This window comes from Calonectris borealis, unplaced genomic scaffold (assembly GCF_964195595.1).
Source record: "Calonectris borealis unplaced genomic scaffold, bCalBor7.hap1.2 HAP1_SCAFFOLD_35, whole genome shotgun sequence".
Classification (NCBI taxonomy): Eukaryota; Metazoa; Chordata; class Aves; order Procellariiformes; family Procellariidae; genus Calonectris; species Calonectris borealis.
Genome location: NW_027441451.1, coordinates 1,783,259 through 1,805,660, shown reverse-complemented (window position 1 = coordinate 1,805,660; position 22,402 = coordinate 1,783,259). Strand labels below are relative to the sequence as shown.

The 22,402-nt window shown below is 51.7% G+C and overlaps 1 protein-coding gene across 1 annotated transcript; it reads left to right on the top strand.

Moving 5' to 3' along the window:
* Positions 1 to 7,007: 7,007 nt before the first annotated feature.
* Positions 7,008 to 7,943, top strand: LOC142076217 (olfactory receptor 14A16-like). Its single transcript, XM_075138596.1, has one exon. It carries the CDS (start codon positions 7,008 to 7,010, stop codon positions 7,941 to 7,943), a length of 936 nt encoding a protein of 311 aa, XP_074994697.1.
* Positions 7,944 to 22,402: the final 14,459 nt, after the last annotated feature.

Below are 22,402 nucleotides of genomic sequence, written 5' to 3'. Positions count from 1 at the left end.
CGAGCGAGGAAGATTATAATGAGCACCAGGAAGAACCAAGAAGCTCAAGGCCTCTTCTGAAGAGCGAGAGGCCCTGAGCAGCAGTGATTGGCCATGGGTAGGTCTGGGAGAGAGGGTCGGGGGATGTCCGGGAGAAGCAAGGGGATGGCTGATGGCTTTAGCAAATCCTTACAACCATGCCTGAGCCCAGCAATGGACAGCAGTTGATGCCTGCAGGTGGGGGAGGAAGAAGAGGAGGATTGTCCTGGGAATATGGCAGGAAGAAGGGCCCTTCTTGTACAAACAGGGATGATGGAGACATTTCCATCCTGTGTGCACGGCTCAGCCTGGCAGAAGGGGAATGCCCACTGCTGGGGGGAATGTGCTCAGTAGTGCCCAATGAGCTGACCTTGATCTCTTTTCTTCCTTCACTCCCAACGTTTGGGTGGACCTCAGGGAAACATCCATGAGCTTGGAGAACGCACAAACCTCCTGGGCTGATGTCCCATCACTGCAGGGGCAGAGGAAGGTTTTGTGACACACAAGCATGCAGGAAGAGAGCCGTGGGTGGGTGGCAGCGTGTGCGTTAAAGGAAGAAGAAGATGTGAAATAGCAGGGAGTGGGAGGGTGTCATGCGGAAGTGACATAGGTTGAGTTTTGATTGTGAGGCAGCAGCAGAAGGAGGAGGTGCAGTTCAGTGCTAGGATATGCAGATAAATAGAGGATTCAAGTGAGTCTGTGTGCTGGGCCATCTTGGGTAATTGAGGAGCATTAGCAGGGCTTTGGAAGAAGCTGCACAGTGTGTGAGGAACTCACAGCCATTGGCAGAACCTCAGAAAACCTCAGCTTTGTGTTTGAAGAACTCGTTAATGAGGACAGAAAGTCATCAGTAAAGCTTGGGACATGATGGGGTGAGAGTGAGGTGGGGAATCAGGGCTGGTGGTTAAAATCTGCAGAGAAAGAGGCACAGGCATAGAAGAGTGTAGGACAGCCTGTGGAGGGGATGGCCCCTTTGTGGGGGCTGGGACCCCCCAACAGCACTGAAATCCTTGTCCTTTCAACTATGGCTGCTGTCTCTTCCACTGTAGCCCCTGAGAGGACACCAGTTCCTTACAGCCCCAGCACTTCCTTGCCTCCTCACCCACCCTCCACACAGCCTGGGAGGAGTCCTACTGCAGCCCTGCCCTCGGCATCGCACCCCCCACATCTCCCTGCTCCTGAGCATCGCAGGAGGGAACGGATCCCCATTCCTAGGGCATGGGGGTCAGCGCTTGAGCATCTGCTTCACAAAACACATCAAGGCCTTTCACAGTTGCCTGCACATCTGATCTTCAACCTGTAAGCAGTGCCTCTGCATTCCTGCTTCACCAGCCCCCAGAGACAGTCGCCTTGTCATCTCATTCCCTCCATGATCTCTTCAGTGATGGCCCTCAGGGGGACTAAATAACACCTGCAGAAACTTGGAGACGTGCTACTGACTTTTCCTTCTCCAGAGGCCAGTTCAGTCTTCTTTCAGTATCTGCAGTTCAGGATCTTGGCACCAGAGGGCTCATTAACATGCAAAATGCCCTACCCAGCCAAGTCTCTGGGCATAACTTTCCTTCATTCCTCTGTTCTTGTGTGGTTAATGTGAGAGGTTTCAGGAGTGTAGTCAAAGTGAAAAGTTTTCAATACTAAATATCAGTAAGAAACCATTTCTTCTTTTTCCCCTTCTTCTTTTTCTGCTTACACATTCAGTGGTACCAGAAAACTCCAACTGATATTGATCCTCAGCATCTCCTAACGGAGGCTGAAGATGTAGGGAAGTCAAGGCCCTGTATGTCAGACTGGCAGTCTTTGTCCCTACCTCCAACCCCACCATTTCTCCCATCAGCCCCCTGGGACTTACAGCACCTTTGTTCAAACCTGAGCTTTCTCCACTACAGTCCGTAGCTGCGTGTTTCAGCCCATTGGCACCAACGCCCACCCGCTTTGCTTGGAGAACGAGCTGCACGCAGACACAGAAGGATGTTTCTTAATTCCAGCAAACAAAACCAAATGAAGGTATGGTTCAATAAAAAATAAACCACTCTCCTCTGCTGTATATTAAGTCCACCTTACCTCCTCTGAAGTCCACTTCCCACAGTGCATGGCCTTAGAAAACACATTTGTGTCAAGCACAGACCCCAAGAACCCCCAAAGCACTCCCTGCCCCAGACTCTGTCCACACTCACTCAGAGCGAGTCACACGCTGAAGTCATGAGCTCCCTTAATGCACACAGGGAAGCAAAGAGGCAAAGTGCATGGAATGCTCTCTTTTGAATAGCCAAATCTGCACTAGTCCCAACATAGCGGGGTTACAAGAGCGTCTTCAGGTAGACTCTGCAGCACCTAGGCCCACTCATTTCTCATTCTCCTCCAGTGCTGGACACCTTGGGGGCAATTGTCCAGGCTTCCCTTCCTACTCAAGGGAGAGAAAGGAGTTGTCTCAACTGAGATGCTTTGGCCTACCCTGCCTGTCCACCAGCTCCTGCTCCAGAAAGGCTCCTGTCAGCCCAGGGTAACATTTCCTAGTACCATGTGGGGTCTTCAGCTACCCCTGGGAATCTTGGTGACCACCTCAGTGAGGGCAAGTGCATCAACCCCTGAAGGAAGATGTTAGGCAGAAGTTGAAACATGTGCAGAAACGACCTCGGTGTAATAAGTGTGTAAGAAGGCTTCATCTTGACAGCTTTGACACTGGTCTGTAAATTCTCATTATTTTTCACAGGCCACGGACATGGACCAGCAAGGCTGATGACACTTTCTCTCCCTCGATGTAAATACAGATTTCTACATCCGGTCCCTTTTCAATGGTAACATTTGAGTTTGCTCAAGCAGCTACTGATTTGATTCCTGTCCACTGAAGGCTGTTTTCCTCTAGAGTCCTGCCTTCAGGCGCAAAGGCCTGGGAGACCTTGCTGGTGATAAGAGCACATCAAATATCTCAGATCTATCCATACCTACTCTTACTAGATTTAGGAGTGATCCCATATTATCTTTGCTTCTTCTTGAACTGTCCCTGAAGTAGTAACAGCTCATTATGGTGCCCTTGAATTTACATCCAAGTTTCAACTGAGTTTTGATAGAGACCATTTCTGTGCTTGGAGGATGCTGTCCTTGCAGACCAGCTGCACTGAGCTCAGCTGCCCTTCAATGCTGCTGACCACGAGACCCCACCAGAACTCTGCAGAAGAGGCCAAAGTCTGCTCCTCTGATGTCCAGCATCTACAGCCTTCAATTCTCCTTCCTGACTTCCCTCGGGAGCTGGGACCCCACTGTTTCAGTGTCAGGACAACCAAGGCTTACACTGACCTTCAGTTCACTGGCCAGCTCTCACCTGCTTGCAAGTGTCAGATCCAGGTTTGCATTACATTTGCTGGCCCATCTGGCTCCAGCTCGTCCTGGCTGTGCCCCTGGCTGAGGCCATCAGTGCACATTTGGGCTGTAGCACTGCAGGTGCAGCCCCAGGCCAAGCTCTCACTTGTCTTAGGCAAACCTGGGACCAAGTGTCCCAGCCCCCGTGTGTGCAAAGGCTTTGCTTCACAGAGACATGCCGGGGTGGAGAGCAGGTGGAAACAGAAAGCTGAACCTGGGTGCCAAGAGAGTGAGCAAACCCTGCTGTCCCCAAGGGCAGAGAGGACCAGGGCTGGGAAGGCAGCCCTGGCAAGACATGGGTTTGCTGTCAGTGGGGTCTCTGCTGTCCCCGAGGGCCTTTGGTGGAGGTGAAGCTGATCTCCAGGAATGACAAGGTGCTCCTGACAGGCCCACTGTGACAACTGTTGGTCTGGTCCTTGACTGTGTTCTCCAGGGGGTGAGGGAAGGTTGGTGGAGAGAAAAACCAGAAGTCTGAAGGTGTAGGCACACGCGTGGTGGCCCTGGTGTGATGGGCTTCCTATCCATGGAGTGCCCTACCTCTACTGGAGAGAGAAGGGACGGACCTTGCCACGCTGCAGGGGTGGCAATCAGTTTCTGGCCCAAAGGCACCTCACCTACCATGACAGACCTGTAACTGGCCTTACATGGAATAACTGCCCTGAAGTGGATTGGGCAATGCGAGAATGTCCAGGACACCACCGCCATTAGAGTCAATAGAGATCTAGTCAACCTGGCGGATGGGAAAGACAGAGAGGAACTGAGCTCTCCCTGTGGTACATGACTCCATCAGATGAATCCCTGCGTAGGCTGCCCAGAACATAAAGAAGAGAGACAGGCTCCATCATCCTAAATGTGGGCATCTGATGCCATTTCCACTGGCCAAAGAGATTCACCTCCAGCCTCCAAGAAGATGCCTCCAGATGCTGCCCTGTCTCTCAGCATTGCTCCACTAGAGCTTGCAGCTAGCTCCAGGTATCTTGGACCACCTCTGGCACTCCAAATGTCCCCAGGTCTTTGCATGTGACCACGTCAGCCCTGGCCTCCATCTCCATTAATTAGCAGGGAGCTGAGAGAAGGAGCTGACATGCAGGTGTCTGCTGTGTGCACACCTGAGCTGAGGCCAGAGGAATCCCACCTCCTGTGGGCTTGTGCTGTGCGTGGGGGGCAGCTGAGCCCGCTTCTAGCCCCAGGGCCACAACCATGGAATGGGGGCTGAATCCCTTCCCTGGGCAGTGCTAAATGAGGTCCTTCCCTGTCCCTGTCTGGGTGTCCTGTCTACAGATGGGCCAATGAAAAGGTGATTCCTGGAGCTGACTCTTCTTCAGATGGGAGAAATGCCCCTGCTGGAAAGAAGTGTCTCTCCGCAGCTGAGGGAGGGACCATGAGTGATGGCTTCAGGCTGTTCCCAGCAGGTTCCCTGGAGGCGCAGGGACACGTGGAGGGAGCCCCGAGGGGGCAGAGCAAGTGGTGCCTTGGGCTGGTCCTCTGCTGCTGAGCTGGGCTGGGCTCCTGGGATGGAGGGAGCTCCTGGCAAGCGGGCAGCGCTGCAGAGAGACAGCTCTGCCCAGGAGCAGCTCCTCTGCAAAGCGCAGCAGGGCTGGGGGCACTGCCTGCAGGCACCGAGAGGAGACCTGCAAGGCTGAGAGAGCTTAAAGGCAGATGGGAGTGGGAGGATGCTGAGAGCTCACCGGGGGAGAATCTTCACAGCCTTCTACGTGGTAAGTCTCTTGGTGCGGGGCAATGCAGCTTCAGTTCCTGGAGGGATCTCCGAAAACTGGTACATCTGACAGTTTATTGGTTCTGTCAGGAGGACTCACTCAGTTTCTGTAATGTAGAGGAGGAGGAGGTGCTCCAGAGCAGGGCTTCCCTGCTGCACGGTCAGAGGGACAGGGCAAGAGGGCTGCCTTGTGCTGGGGGGGACTGCAGGGGTGTGCAGGCAGGGGTGCCCAGGGCTGTCCTTGCGAGCAGGGTCCCTGCACCCCAGGGGCTGTGTGCTGGGGCAGGGACTCTGCCGCCTGCCAGGCTCAGCACTCAGCCTGCCCGGGGAGCTCCCCACGGCGCTGTGGGGAGAAGCTGTGGGTGGAAGGAGCGAGCCCCAGCAGGGCAGGGTCCTTCTGCTGTCGAGAGGGTGCTGCCGGGGTCAGCCCTGCTCACATCTTCAGATCACTACAGGACTTTCCCAGAAGACTTTTGAAGAAGCACAGCAAGGCAGGGGCTACCTGAAAAGCAAGTGTCCTGTTCTTTCTATCTTCTACTGTGGGTTGCCTTGGTGGGCAATGGGACATAGAAATTAATGTCTCATGTCAAGAAGAGGCACTGAATTTCCAAATCTGTTACTCTTGGAGGTGAATAAAGCAGGGAGTATGAGAAATCAACACACCGTGGCTTACAGACAGCAGCAGTACAACTTCTCCAGGCTCATCAGGATTGGTCTGATGATCCCATCAGAGCCTGCATGGACATTGAGCAGTGCCCTGCTGCTGGGAGGGGTCTGCAGGGCAGAGCTGAGCACACAGCGGGTGGGATGAGGTCTGTGAGCACCGACAGGGAGGAGAGGTGGGGACAGGGAACCAGCTCTCGGCAGGGACAGCTCCAGGCAGCAGAGACCTGGGCAGGGGGTGGGAGGAAGCTGCAAACAAGCACCGGGGTAGGCTCCATTAAGGCAGCTCTCATTCGGTCCTTCACTGTGGATGTCTTCTGGGCATTGTCTGCTGGGCAATGAGCTGACTCTCCCTTTAGGACATCCCATCTTCAGGACCCCTGACCCTCCGCTTTGCCTGTCCTGCTGGGCTTGCGAGCTGCCCTCCAGAAAGGCACAGCTCTCCTGCAGGATCCCAGGGAGGGCTGAGCTTTCCCTTGGAGGTCAGTACTCTCCGCTCAGAGTCCTTTGCTTCTCTTGTGAGGGACGGTGTCCTTCTCCATCACAACTCCACCTCTGGGGTGGGGAAGAGAAGACTGTGCAGATCTGCCCTCTGCAACAGTGCTCCCCTGCTTTCATCAGAGTCCAGTGGTTTGGTTTGTATTTTTTTAATGAGTAATTTGTGTGTGAAGTCATCTTTGAGGCAGCACAAGGGAAAGAGCAGGGCAGCTGGGTAACAGACTGATGGACACTGCAGCTCACCTGACTGCACTAAGCCACAGAGAGCTGAGCCCTTTTGCCTGTCCTGTCTCAAGACTCTTCACATTTTCAGTCATAGAAATGAGCATTTCTACCCCTAAAAAGAACACTCAGCAGATGTGATGGTGGACAATAAAAAACAGAGACAAAATTCTTATAAGGACACGCTAAGCCTCTCTTCTGCAGCCCACGCTCTTGAGAGTCATGAGTGCAGATACTGATCTTTTCCATTAAGGGCGGATGACATCTGACATCCCTTGGGAACATTGGAGCTGTCACAAACCAGCTGCCAGGTACCCACTGCAGCAGAGAAAAGCTGGCTCCTTGGCCGTGGACAGAGGTCCTGCTCCTCACAGCACACTCAGTCAGCACAAACCAGAGAAGGAAATGCATTTCAATTTTAGGGGGGGTGGATTTCTATGAAAAAAGGAGTGGCTTTGCTTGGAGAAGTCTGCCATACTTTTTCCTTGTCTATTCCAGTTTTGAACAGTACCCCTATGCCAAGAAACAGCAAATGTCCAACGGCAGCTCCATCACCCAGTTCCTCCTCCTGGCCTTCGCAGACACGCGGGAGCTGCAGCTCTTGCACTTCTGGCTCTTCCTGGGCATCTACCTGGCTGCCCTCCTGGGCAACGGCCTCATCATCACCGCCGTAGCCTGCGACCACCGCCTGCACACCCCCATGTACTTCTTCCTCCTCAACCTCTCCCTCCTCGACCTGGGCTCCATCTCCACCACTGTTCCCAAAGCCATGGCCAATTCCCTCTGGGACACCAGGGACATCTCCTACGCAGGATGTGCTGCACAGCTCTTTCTGTTTGTCTTTTTCATTTCAGCAGAGTATTGTCTTCTCACTGTCATGGCCTACGACCGCTACGTTGCCATCTGCAACCCCCTGCACTACGGGACCCTCCTGGGCAGCAGAGCTTGTGTCCACATGGCAGCAGCTGCCTGGGCCAGTGGGTTTCTCTATGCTCTCCTGCACACGGCCAATACATTGTCACTACCCCTCTGCCACGGCAATGCTGTGGACCAGTTCTTCTGTGAAATCCCCCAGATCCTCAAGCTCTCCTGCTCACACTCCTACCTCAGGGAGGTTGGGCTTCTTGTGGTTAGTGCCTGTTTAGCATTTGGGTGTTTTGTTTTCATTGTGGTGTCCTATGTGGAGATCTTCAGGGCCGTGCTAAGGATCCCCTCTGAGCAGGGACGGCACAAAGCCTTTTCCACGTGCCTCCCTCACCTGGCCGTGGTCTCCCTCTTTGTCAGCACTGGCATATTTGCCAACGTGAAGCCCCCCTCCATCTCCTCCCCAGTTGTAAATCTGGTGGTATCATTTCTGTACTCGGTGGTGCCTCCAGCAGTGAACCCCCTCATCTACAGCATGAGGAACCAGGAGCTCAAGGATGCCCTATGGAAACTGGCCCAGTGGACGCTGTTTCACCGACAATAACCTGCCTCCCCTTCTCTGCACATTCCCCAGAGTTTATCTGAGGCCCTGAGTCTGATTTTTTCTCTTGTGATAATCCTTCCTATATATAATTTTCTGGGGTTATACTACTTGTCTTGAGGCTTGATCCTGTTGTGTCTGACTCTTGCCCAACACTGTGTCAGATGTGGCATGGCCAATAGCAACTCTTCAATAACACGGGGTGTCCCAGGTGCAGTGCCTGAAGGCTGGGCTTTTTCTCAAATTTGCTTCCAAATCAATGTCCAAGGAATTGAGCTTTCAAAAAATCTGTTCTCCTTTTGTTCTCAATGTTTTGGGAGTTAAGCTCATGGTACCACTGGGTTCCACTGGACCAAATGGTCTGGATTTAAGAGCTCTCTTCTTGGTGTCCAATGGCAGGGGAGCTGCTTCATAAGCTCCCGTTATGTTCTCAGGTTTCTTCAGGATGATGTCCTGGTTCTGGCTGGGACAGAGTTAACTTTCTTCCCGGTAGCTTGCGGGGGTGTGCTGTGTTTTGGGTTTGGTGTGAAAGGAGCGCTCATGGCCCATTGATGCTTTGGCTGTTGCTGGGTGGTGCTTGCACTGGGGGGAGCACACTCGGGGTGGTGGACCCAGCTGGCCAATGGGGTATTCTATACCATGGGACATCATGCTCAGTATAAAAACCAGGTGTGTGGGGGGCTCGCCCCCCGTTTGTGACACATGGTCGATGGTCTGTGAGCAGTTGCATTGTGCATCGCCTGCTTTGTATATTCTTTTATTGTTGTTGTTCTCATTGTTATTATTACTGCTCTACTTCGTTTTATTCCAATTATTAAACTGCTTTTATCTCAACCTGGGAGTTTTCCTGCTTGGGCCCTCCCGATTCTCTCCTCCATCCCACTGGAGGGGGGGTGAGCGAGCGGATGCATGGGGTGTATTTGCTGGCTGGGGTTAAATCACAACAGTCCTTTTTGGTGCCCAATGTGGGGCAGCGAAGGGTTGAGATAACAACAAATTAATTAGAGCATATTAAGGAATTTATATCTGTTAACATATTAATTTGTTCTGCACCATGCTCTTGTTTTTACTGTACCTGTTAAAGATTGGAGTTGGGTTTTGTAGTCTGGTGTGCTCTGCAGTGATTGATGATGTTTTGCTGTGTGTGCAGGAAAAGCAAAATGGGGAATTCATTCACACTTCCCATCGGCAAGCAGATGTTTAGCCACTGCCAGGAAAGCATCATGTGTATCAGTTACTTGGGAAGACAAATGCCATGACCACAAATGTCCCCCCTTCCTCCGTCTTTCCTTGCGGTTCTTTTGTTGAGCATGACATCATTTGGTACAGAATATTGCTTTGGTCCGTTGGGGTCAGCTTTCCCAGCTGTGCCTCTGCCAATCTCTTGCCTACCCCCAGCCTACTTGCAGAGGGGGCAGAGTGTGAGAAGGAGAAAACCTTCAGGCTCTGCAGGGACTGCTCAGCAGTAGCCAAAACCCTGGTGTGTTACCAGTGCCGTTTAGTAACAAACCCAAAGCAGATCACCATACGGTCTGCTATGGAGAGAATTAACTGCATCCCAGCCAGACCCAGGACAGAGTTACAGGTCATAGAGTCAGGGTGAGGAATGAACTAAGTCTTGTTTAAATGACCTGAGGAAATCTGTGGATCCCAGACCCTGGCTCTTATGGGGGACTCAGTCTCCCTGGTGTTCACTGGTCAAGTGAGACAGCAGGATGCAAACAGTCCAGGAGGTTTCTTGTGGAGGTTCTGGAAAAGTTCTTAGCACAGCTGCCAAACGGGCCACCCAGTCTGATGTTCACCTGGACCTGGTACTCCCAAAGGAGGAAGAGCTGCTCAGGGATGTGAGGACCAGTGTCTGCCTTGGTAAAGCTCCCAAGAGGCAGTTTGTGCCTGTTGCCTCTGTCATATCATTGGCCACTGCAGAAAAGGCTTGGTTCCATCATCTCTCCAGGTGGCTGTAGGCTCTTACTAGGTTGTCCCATGCCTCCTTTAGCAGCCTAGAGAGGCCCAGTTCCCTCAGACTCTCCTCACAGCTCCTGCTTTAGGCCCCTAGCTCCATCTTGGCAGACCTCCTCCGCACCCTCTCCAGTTTCTCCACTTCCCTTTTGAAATGGGAGGCCCACTGGCTCCTATGGCATCGTCCTGGTGCCCAGCCCTTCTCCTCAGGGCACTCCTTAGCTGGCCAGGTCTCCACCCATGCTGCTGCATGGAGTTGTTGTGCAGCTTGTGGGTTGAGATCAAAACAGATAATAGGCAAAAGAAAAATGTTAAAACCAAACAGGCAATGCAAAGGCAATCACTTACCTCCTCCCACAAGCAGACTGACACCCAGCAGTCTCCCAGCAACAGACACCTTGAACGACAAAAAACTCCTCCTCCTTCTTCCTCTGCCACAGATTTTATTGCTGAGCACGACGTCATTTGGTCTGGAATATCCCTCTGGTCAGTCGGGGTCAGCTGTCCTGGCTGTGTCCCCCCACCAACTTCTCGCCCACCCCCAGCCTACTCACTGGGAGGGAGCAGAGTCAGAAACAGGGAAGCCCTTGGCGCTGTGCAAACACTGTTCAGCAACAGCCAAAACACTGGTGTGTTATCAACACTGGTTTAGGCACAAATGCCAAAGACAGCACCACAGAGGAAGTTAACCCCATCCCAGCCAGACCAGTACACTTGAACCAGGGGCCCAGAAGTGGACACAGTAGTGCACTGGTGGTCTAATTGTGATGACCATGGGGAGACAACTGTCTCCCTCCCTTTTTTCATGAGCTCCTCTTTACCCACCCCAGGACACCGCTGGCAGCCTTTGCCTCCAGGTCGCACCGGATCGTGTGGATCGCTGCTGGATCGTGGTTTGCCTTCTGTCCTCCAGCACCACCAGGGCCTTTTCTGCAGAGCTGCTCCCCAGCCAGGCACTTCCCAGCCCCTGCCACTGCAGGCTGTCAGTCTGTCCCAGGTGCAGGATCTAGCCTTTGTCCTTCTGCTCTCTCAAGAAGTTCCTGACAGGACAGTCCTTCTGCCTGTGAGGTTTCTCCTGAATGGCATCCCAAGGCACAGGAATGGTCCTCCCAACATAGTGCCATCAACAACCGTGGGGAGACTTGCCTCCTCTGGGTCATGGATACAAGTGTTAAACTGCACAGGGCTCAGCAGAGTCCCCTCTGCTGCCCCACAATGCCCCAGTATGTCCCACTGGCTTCCAGGTAGGCTATGACCCCTTCCCCACTGCTCTCTCAGCCTCATCATCCAACTGGTGGTTTACCCATCTATTTGTCTACCCATCCAGACTGGAATGACCTAACTTGGGTACAAGAATATTGAGGGAGACCATGCCAAAAGTCTTGCTGAAGGGAGGTCTATGACATCCACTCTGCTCCCCTCCTGCACAAATGCAATTACTTCATGAAAGCAATCAGGTTGGCGAGGCATGATTTACCCTTGCAAAGTCCACGCTGATGCTCTTCTCTTTCAGGTGCCCAGGAATGTCACCCACGAAGAGCCATTCAATGGCTCACTGCTCACCAAAGTGAGCTTGTGCAGCCGGTGGTTCCCTGGGTTGCACTTTTGGCCTCTGGCAAAGATGGGTGCAACGTTGGTTTGTCCTCACTCACAAGAGACCTCTACCAATTCCGTGGCCTTTTAAAAGGGGTATGCAAGGAAAGATCGATCTTGCCCTGTAACTTCATTACCACTGTTCTGCCTGTTATACGGTGTATTCAGTTTCTCTATTCTCTCGTATACTTCCACCTGTCATGATACAACGGCCATTTCTAAAATCATCTTTTCAGATGAAGACTGTCTAGACCAAGGCCCTTTCCATTATTCTCCACTTTTCTCCTCCCCTTTGTCTTTCTTCATCCCGATACCTCTCACCTATGCAGCTGCTTTGAGCTTCAGGGAGTTAAAAGCTTGCCTGTCCTTCAGTAGTCTCATTGTCTCTTTAGCCAACTCCTTCATTAGGTTCCTGTCTATCTTTTTGTATCTGTCTCTCAAAACCATTTCTGATAAGATTATCCCTTGGAGAGAGGCAGCCTCATTAGAGGCAGCTTGTACTTAGCATATGGTTACAGAGTGTGCTTTATTGTTTATGGAGACTGATCATGCTTTAATTTTCTTTCCTTACAAATAGGAAACAATCTTCTGTGCCTGTGTGCAGCCAGTTCTCTGAGGAGAGCAGGTGGGAGATGGTGCAATGGAGCTGTAACACCCAGCTGCAGAGATCAGTGGAGAAGTCTGATGCAAGGAAGAGTGATGTAAGTCCCAGATGGTCAATGAGAGAAATGGTGAGGTTTGGGAGGTGAGGAGCAAAGTTCTCCATACAGAGTCAGACCTCAAGGGACTGCTGCTCCTGCCTGTCCAGACCTCCTGAGGAGACACCCTGGATCACTATCACTTGGAGAAGGCTTCCATCACCTCTTCTCTAAACTGAAAAGTAATAAAATAGAAACTTTAAATTAAAAAATAACTTTCATTTGGTGCACTTTGAAATCTTCCTCTTTAACTACACTGTGAAATGACTCCAATTACCTGTACAAGCTTGGAAGACCTAAAGAAAACTACAGGAAGAGAAAGAGCTCCTTAAGGCTTTCTGTATTTTAATGAGACCCATGGTGTATTTGGTGCTGAGTCCTTGAAGCTCCCATGATGAGAGGGGAAAGAACAAACCTCTCAAGAAGTCAAAGTCAGAAGCAAAACTCAAAGTACCTTGAAGTATTAATGGGCCCCACCGAGGGCCATTACTGACAAAGCCTCCCCATGGCCTCGTTAGAGCAGATCATTGGAGGCCATGATTGCAGGTAGGCAAAGGCACTGTGCAGGTGGCTGTAATGCTGAGAAAACCCTTGGTTTATTTTGTGAAGCAGAAAGGCCAAGCCCTCACCCCCAGGCCCTGGGAAGGCAGACCCTGTCCCTCACGCGTGGCTCAGGGCTCTTCTTGGGGGCAGTTGGATGTGAGGGTGAGCAATGCCAAGGGTAGGAAAATTCTATGGTACCTCCTGGCCTCCCAAAGAAGGGGCAAGAAGGAAGAAATGAAGTCCAGAGCCTCAAAAGAAAGTTCCTCCTTGGAGGCCTCGGTGGCAGAGGCAACTGCCTTAGCCAAGGGGACAAAGACCTCGGTTTTGATGGGCCTGTCAGTCTTGCCAGAGGCCTAGGCCATCTCTGCTGCAGGCTGTCCTACACTGTCCCATGCCTGCACCTCTTGCCCTTCAGGCTGTAGACACCCATCTTGCTTTCCCACCTAGCTCTCACCCCAGCATTTCTAGACCTTCACTCATGTCTCTCCACCCTCACTGACTTTTCCTTGAAACACAAAGCCATGGGCTGATCCAGACTCCCTCTGGGTAACCTCTTACACCACAAGGCTACCCTTTGAGTGAGATTTCTTCTTCCTCATGTCAAGTCTGAACTTTCCAAGCTGCACTTTCTGGAGGTTGCCATGTCTTCCAACTACCAAGAAAAGCTCCATTATCTCGGAAACCACCTGTCAAGACATTGCAGGCTACTACTAGAGAGCCCTGAGCCTCCACTTCACCAGGCTAAAGAACCCCAGATCCCTCAGCCCCTCCACAGAGGCCACAAACCACATCCTGGCAGGTGTCCTCTGGGGCCACTCCAGCTCATCCCCATTCCTCTAGCGAGGCCCAGGTTTTCCATTTCTTCTTTCTAAGAAGAAATTCTGTTCTGTTCTGTTCTATTCTATTCTTTTCTATTCCTTTCCATTCCTTTCCATTCCATTCTGTTCCATTCCATTCCATTTTCTTCTGGCCACAAAGGTATGGGAAGGCTGTCATTAGGTCTCCCCAAAGCCTTCTCCTCTCCTGCCTTTGCACCTTGGCAGCAAAGGCAGACAACGGCACCCTGGCCTGCATTAGGCAGAGCAGTGCCAGCAGGTGGGTGGAGGTGATCCTTCCTCTCCACTCAGCCCTGCTACAAGTTGTCTTGCTGACTTCCCTCAAGGGTTTCTACATCCCCACCTCACTCCCACTGCAGCCAAAGCTGCCCTCCACATCTTCCACCAACTTCTTGTGAGAAACAAGTCCAGGAGAGCATCCCCCCATGGCAGATCAGGGATCACCTTCCACCTTCCCTCTGACTGAGGCCTTCTAGCAGAGGTCCATGGCCTTCAAAGTCCCCAGTGACTACCAAGTCCTAAAATTGTGTCCCTTCCTCCAGCTTTCTAAAGGAGACCTCATCCACTTCCTAACCTTCCTCAGGCAGTTCGGTGATCCCGACCATAAGAGCATTGTACATGGAGGAGTTAGTGATCCCCCTAACAGCAAACCTGAAAAGACCCTGGCCTGCATGTGCCGCGCTGTGCTGGGCTCCACGTACAGCTTGGTCTTCAGGCTGTGTTGTGCTGAGCATATCCCTGGGTCACAGGAGAAACTTGACTGCAACAGAGGAATCTGCAGGAAGCTCCACCTGGTACTGGTGATGAGGCCAACTGCATGTCCTTACCTTTACCAAACACTGCAGCAACAAATTTGCATGTGAACATCACTTCTTAGGGCAGGAGAAAGGACGACTAGAGTTTGTTTCCCTGTTAGAAAACAGGGAAAGAGATCACAGGGGCAGATTCCACAGATGGAAGCTGCACAACTTTCTGCCCCACTGTCAAAGACTCTGGCATCTGAAGGAACCTAATATTGCCTCCATGATCTGCTCTTTGTTTATGGTGTTTCTCTAACAAATGGCATTTTAAACACCACCTCACAGCGTCTGCGTGCCTTTCTTAGTGGGGACATAACAAACCAGAACCTCCAGGTACAAAACAGCCACCAAGTCACGTGCCTGCTGCTGGCTCTCAGGTTCTCAGCAGAAGGGAATGTCAGAGCCAACACCCCAGCCCTGTGCCTGCTGATGGCCAATCACTCAAGGAGATTGGAGACTAAGGGGGCCTCACACTCCCCTTCACGGCCATGTGCCTCCTGCTGGCCAATGAGCTCCTCAGACACAATTGATAACATAATAACATCCCAACCCACCAGCCTCCTTGTGGCCTATCAGCCCACTGGACAGAAGTGACCTCGCCATGATCTCCCAAGCCGCGTGCCTGCTGCTGGCCTTTCAGCTTCTGGGATTGACCCGGCCAAGCCCTGTGCCTGCCCCTGTCCCCTCAGTTACTGAGGTGGAAAGGAAGTGACAACCAATACCCAACGCCTCTTCCCGGGTTGGCCTACCAGGTAATTAGGGGGTGTGGGGGAAGCTGTGGTTAGAAGGAGTGACCCCTGGCAGGGCAGGGCAGGGTCCTTCTGCTGCCAGGAGGGTGCTGTGTGATACAGGGCTGCTCACAGCTCCACGTCACCCCCAGGGACACATCTGAGTGCAATCGTCCTCCAGCTGAAGGAGCTGCCAGCACCGGGCAGCTGAGCCCAGGACTGGTGGGCAGACTGGCCGTCCTCGCTCGGCACTAAGGGACAGTCCCTTTGCCTCTCAGCACCCGCAATGTTTCACGTGGAGTGCAGCAGAAATGCCAACAATTTCTGCCTTGAAAACACTCCTCAGGTGTGGTGGGGCAACTAGAACAGAACAAACCCAACAAACCCCCCCAGCTCTGCTCTGCAGTCAGGTGAGTTGGGAGCAACAATGCTGCAAAGCTCTTTGATGCCCTGAGTGGTTTTAATCTGGGATCTCTCCTGTTTCCTATTTGCCTATTGCTGGAGGGCAGGACTGACTCCTGCAGAGCCCCCAGCAGAGCTCCCAGCTCCCTGGGCACCCTCAGCCAGCACCTTCCAGCTCATGGATGGGACCTGCCAAAGGTCTTTCTGAAAGGGGACAGGCAGTTTGGGGCAGGGGGTGGGGGGAAATTCTATGAGAAATAAAGTAGTTTTACTCAGAGAAGTCTCCCCTAACTTGCCACTGCCTTTTCCTCCTTGGACAGGTTCACATGCCCAGAGGGACCAAATGTCCAATGGCAGCTCCATGACTGATTTCCTCCTCTTGGCATTCACACACACTAGAGGAGTGGGAGCTGCAGCTCTTGCACTTCTGGCTCTTCCTGGGCATCTACCTGGCTGCCCTGCTGGGCAACGGCCTCATCATCACCGCCATAGCCTGCGACCACCGCCTGCACACCCCCATGTACTTCTTCCTCCTCAACCTCTCCCTCCTCGACCTGGGCTCCATCTCCACCACTGTTCCCAAAGCCATGGCCAATTCCCTCTGGGACACCAGGGACATCTCCTATTCAGGATGTGCTGCACAGCTCTTTCTGTTTTTCTTTTTCATCTCAGCAGAGTTTTACCTTCTCACTGTCATGGCCTATGACCGCTACGTTGCCATCTGCAACCCCCTGCACTACGGGACCCTCCTGGGCAGCAGAGCTTGTGTCCACATGGCAGCAGCTGCCTGGGCCAGTGGGTTTCTCACTTCTCTCCTGCACACGGCCAATACATTGTCACTACCCCCTCTGCCACGGCAATGCTGTGGACCAGTTCTTCTGTGAAATCCCCCCAGTCCTCAAGCTCTCCTGCTCAGACTCAGACTACCTCAGGGAAGTTGTGGTCAGTGTTTGTTTTGCATTTCGGTGTTTTATTTCTATCATGCTGTCCTATGTGGAGATCTTCAGGGCTGTGCTGAGGATAAACTCTGAGCAGGGACAGCTCGAATCTTTTTCCACGTGCCTCCCTCACCTGCCCATGGTCTGTGTGTTTTTAAGCACTGTCAACTTTGCCCACCGGAAGCCCCTCTCCATCTCCTCCCCATCCCTGCACCTGGATGGCTGTTGTGTGCTCCATGGTGCCTCTGGCAGTGAACGTCCTCATTTACAGCATGAGAAACCTGCAGCTCAAAGATGCCCTATGGAAAGTGATTCCATTGAAATGTTTTAATAGTGATAAAATTACCACCTCTCTCCACAAATGACTCCCACAGTATCTGATTCCATTGGGTTTTGTTTGGTATTTTTTACCATTATATATGTCTTTGTTGCTGTTGTTATTGTCCTTCATGGTTATGATGTTCCTACACAAATGTTTACATTTTTATCACTATATCTGAGGCATGTTCCTCATGGGGCCTTAAGTACAGGACATATGCAGACCTCCTCCGGGCACTTCCAGTTCCTCCCCACCTGTCATTTAATTTCAGCTTTATATTTCCAGATGCCGTCCAGTTGGTCATGTCTCTGCTGTGAAGCAAAGCCTTTCCACACAGAAGGACTGGGACGCTTGGTACCAGGTTTCCTTTAAGACAAGTCAGAGCTTGGCCTGGAGCCACACCTGAGATGCCACAGCCCAGATGTGCACCGATGCCCTCAGCCAGGGCAACAGACAAGTTGAGCGAGAGCCTGTGCTTTTTGACATCGATAGAGTAACAGCCAAGGCGTGGTGGGACAAGTGACACAGCTTGGAGTGCTGCAATGGCTGGGTACCGGCTTTTCAGGAGAGACAGGCTGGAAGGATCAGGATTGGGGTTCCTTCAAAGTGAAGACTTTAACTGGATGTATGGAGCTCCTCTGTGGGGCAGGTGAAGAGTTTGGTGAGCCCTTGTGTGGGAGAGGGTCAGAGCAGAGGCCAGTAAAAGTGGCCTCTCATGTGGGAGCTGAGGAACCCACAGTCAGGGTGAGGAAGTGGGCAGAGTCTTTTCGAAGCCCCCCAAGGAAGTCCCTGGCTGTAGAAGCCTGGGTCTCACTGGGGACTGCAATGACCCTGGCATTTTCTGGAAGGGGACCTCAGCAGCATGCACAGCCCAGGTGGTTTTGGGAGTGTCTTAGGACAACGTCTTAGCACAGCTGCCGGATGGGCCTACAAAAATAATGCCAACCTGGATGTGATACTTGCAAGCAAGGAAGAGCTGGTCAGAGATGTGAAGATTGGCTGTCGTGACCCTGAAATAGTGAGGTCCCAGCACCCGCGGGGAGTGAGGAAGCAGAATAGAAGACTGCAGACATTGGACCTCAGAGGAGCAGACTTCTGCCTCTTCTGGGGAGTTTCAGTGGGGATCCAATGGCCAGCCCCACTGGAGGGCAGCAGAGCTCAGCACAGCTGGTCTTCAAGGACAGCATCCTCCAAGCAGAATACTTGTCTGTATCAAAAATCAGTTTGAGAGCTGAAAGTGAATGCAAGGGAATCACAATGAGCTTTTCCTACTTCAGGAACACTTAAAGAAGAAAACAAAGACATTGATTGGACAATGCTGAATTTAGTAAGAGTAGGTGAAGACAGATCTGAGATACTCTATGTCCTTGTTGCCTCAGACTTCACCAGCAAGGTCTCTCAGGCCTTTGTGCCTGAAGGCAGGACCCTGGAGAACAGCCAACAGAGGATAGGAATCAAATCAGGGGCTCCTTGAGCAAACTCAACCATTACCAGTACATGGGAATGGACAGGTTACATCCAGAGGTGCTGAGCAAGTAAGACAATGTCACAGTGAGGCCACTCTGTCATCTCTGAAAGGCCATGGAGACTGGCGGGACTCCCTGACATCTGGCAGAAAGTAAATGTTGCACGCATCTTTCAAAAAGGGCCAGAGAATGAGCTGGGGAGCTCAAGGCTGCTTAGCTTCACTTTGGATGAGGAACATGTCCCAGAGCATGTCCTCTTGGATCGCATTTCTGGGTGCCTGAAAGAGAAGGTCTCTGGGTGAACTCAGGGCATATGTACCCCAGTGGCGGCCTGGCACTTGGAGGGCCATGGTGTTATGCCATTGTACAACCCCATAAAGATTTGGCCCTCTCAAAAAAAGGGACGACAGGAGGGAAGTGCTAGCAGGTGGGGCCATTGCTTGGCAGCAAAGAGATAAAGGCAGGATCTACCCCACTTACCCAACCTTCATTGCTCCCAGCTCCATTTAGATATGCAATGTAGATGTGAAATGTATGAAAATAAACACGTCCTCCAAACACAGCTTCTCCATTCAAAGTGTTGGGACAAAATGTGGTTTTGGAAATGGCTGCATAAATCTATATTTACAAAGGAGGTGAGAAAGTTGTCATCAGCTTGCTGGTCCATGTCCACGTCCTATGAAAAAATTCATGAGAATTTACACCCCAGCGTCAAAAATCTGAAAATGAAGACTTCCTGACCACTTATTACACCGAGGCCTTTTCTGCACATGTTTCAACTTCTGCCTAACATCTTCATCCAGGGGCTGATTCAGTTGCTCACACAGAGGGGGCAACTTCCTCCAGGATACATGGGGGCAGCTGAAGCCTCCACAAGGGACTGGGAAATGTGACCCAGGAGCAACACGAGCCTTTCTGGAGCAGGAGCTGGTGGACAGACAGGGTAGGCCAGGGCATCTCAGTTGAGACAACTGATTTCTTTCCTCTGACTAGAAAGGGAAGCCTGGGCGATTGTACCCAAGGTGTCCAATGTTGTAGCAGATCACTCTCATCCCTGTCTTCACCTACAACGGAGTCCCACGTAATTTACCCTGCAGCGAATGAAAGGTGAGTGGCGCTAGATGTTGCGGAGTCTACCTGAAGATGCTCCTGAAACCCTGACGTTTTGGGATTAGTGCAGTTTTCGCTATCCAAAAGAGAGCATCTCATTCACTCTTGTGACTTCAACATGTGACTCACTGTGTGCAAAGAGCGAATATGGACAGAGTGCAGGGCAGGGCGTGTTTTGGGGGGTCTTGGGATCTGGGCTTGACACACAAATGTGTTTTGTTTTAGTCTAAGGCCATCCAGAATGGAGAGTGCACTTCAGTGGAGGTAATGTGGACTTAACCTCCACCTGAGGAATGTCTTTTGTTTCTTGAACTCTGCCTTCCTTTGTTTCTCTGTGTTGGCAATTAAGAAACATCCTTCTGTGTCAGCTCGTTCTCCAAGTAAAGCCCCAGTGGGAACTGGTGCCAACGCGCAGAACCATGCAGCTACAGACTTCAGTGGAGAAAGCTCAGATTTGAACCGGCTGCTAAGTCCTAGTTGCCTGATGAGAGAAATGGTGGGGCTGGGACAAAGACTGTCCGTAGAGTGTCTGACATAAAGGGTTTTGACTTCTATATTCAGACTCCATGAGGAGACATTCAGGATCAATATTGTCTGGAGACTGCTGACATCACTTAATGTGTAAGAAGACAAATGAAGAAAAAATTAAAAAAGAAGGAATCCTATCTTGTTGCTGTTTAGTATTGAAATCTATTGACTCCTGAAATCTAATTAACCACATAAGAAGTGAGGAATTAAAGAAAACTATGCACAGAGACTTGGCTTGTTGGGGTGTTTTGCATGTTAATGAGCCCTCTAGTGCCAAGATCCTGCAGATCCTGAAAGACTGAACAAGCCTCTAGAGAAGTAAAAGTCAGCAGCAAAACTCCAAGTTTCTGAGGGTGTTAGCAGGCCCCACTGATGTCCATCACTGGAGAGACCACGGAGGGAATGACCAGACAAGATTCCCGTCCCTGGGGACTGGTGAAGCAGGAAGTCAGAACCACTGGTTCCAGGTGGAAAATCAAAAGTGGAGGTGCCTCTGATGCACCTGTGATGCATTTCATCAATCAAGAGAGCAAAGCCCTGACCCCTGTTCCCTGGGAAAGGGGATTCTTCCCTCCTGGGAGTCTCAGGGCTTTTCCTGGGGGCAGTGAGAGGTGGGGGTGTGCCATGTGGAGTGAGGACAGCGGTAGGACACCCCCAGCCTCCATGGAGGTGAGGAGGCAACAAGGCACTGGGAACATCAGGAACTGCTGTCCTCTCATGGGCCCCAGCGGAAGAGACAGCAGCCATAGCCGAGAGGACAAGGATCTCAGTTCTGTTGGGGGGATGTCCCAGCCCCACCAAGGCCCTTGGTTGTCCCCACCACCGGCTGTCCTACACTGTCTTCTACCTGTGCTTGTTTCCTTGAAAACTTTAACCACCCCGTTGGTCGCCTGCGTCACTCTGACCCAGGATCTCCCAAGATTTACTGGTATTCCTCTATCCTCACTGGTGTGTCTTCAAACACAAAGTTTTCTGAGGATTTGCCAGTGCCTCTGAGTTTCTAACAACTCACCCAGCTTCTTCCAAAGTTCTGCTAATGCTCCTCTGGCACCCAAGCTGTCCTAGCCCCCAGACTTGCTTGAATCTTCACTCCATATGCCAGCACTGATCTGTACATCCTCCTCCTTCTGCTGCCTCGAATTAAAAAAATCAACCTCTTTCAATTCAGCACGACACCCCCCCGCCCCTTGCCCATGCTGTTTCAGGTCTTCTTCCTACCTGTAGCGCACTTATTGCTACACATACACCGCTCTGTTACCTGCAGCCCCATGTGTCTCACAAGTCCTTCCCTCTTCCCCTGCAGTGATGGAACCTCATCCCAGGAGGTCTGTGCATCCTCCAGGCTCATGGATGTTTCCTGAGGTCCATCCAAGCGTGAGGAGTGAAGGAGGAAAAGACAGCAAGGTCCTTCTTGCCATATTCCCAGGACAAACATTCTTCTCGTCTCCTCTGCCAGCAGATGTCAACTGCCTTCCCTTTCTGGGCTCTGACATGCTTGTAAGGATTTGCTAAAGCCATCAGCCATCACTTTGATTCTCACGGGTGTGCCCCAACTCTCTCTCCCAGACCTCCACAGGGGCAATCACTGCTGCTCAAGGCTGCTTACTCTTCAGAAGAGGCCTTGAGCTTCCTGGATCTTCCTGGTGCTTATTAACTATCTTCCTGGCTCCCTCCAGAGCTCATGGTGAGCTTTCTTGTCCGTAACAGGGCCCTTATGACCAGCTTTTATGAAATCATTGCCTTTTATGAACTGCTGTGCACAAAGAGTAGTCACAGAAAAGCATCAAATACACCAAAAGGGATGCCAGGTGAAGTGCCAGTAAGAACCAGGTGAGCAACACCCACGGCTGCGGCTTCCTTGCAGGGAGTCCTTGCTCAGAAGGGGACCCAGCCTCTGCCAATCTGGGGAGGGAAATCAGCAGTGGCCGTGCCACCTGGGAACACAAAGGGTGACTTTTGCAAGACCGCCCTTCAGCTGAACCGCTTTAGATGTGTACTTTTGGATTGGGTATCATGCTGTACATTGCAAATACTGATTCAATTGGCATTGCCCAAAGTGGCTACCACAGGTGCAGAGTGCTCCTCTGCAGGTGTTTACATTTAGGCAGATTAATGCTTTTGTTGTGGTGGTGGTTGTTGCAGATACTGATATTCTTGGGGAAATCACACAAACACTTGAAGGATAATGGAAGGATTACCAACTTAGTGGCCCCCTGGTGAAGTGGTTCCTGTTTGCCAGTGTCTCGCTGTCATTGCACAGGGTCCAAACCTGGGCAAGTATTGTGGATGTGGTGTAAAAAGTGCTGAGCAGAGGGGGATAATCACTTCTTCTGGCTGTGGTCCTGCTCATAGGCCCAGGATTCTCTGCTGGGTCATGTTTTGCCTAATGAAACTCAAGGACCACCAGAGCCATTTCCACAGAGCTGCTGCCCAGCCACGCAGCCCCTGGCCTCTGTCACTACCGCCTATAATTCCCCTGCTCAGGGCTTGGGTCTTTTTAGAAGACGTACGCAAGATTTGCCTTTTGCTTGTTCCAGTCATG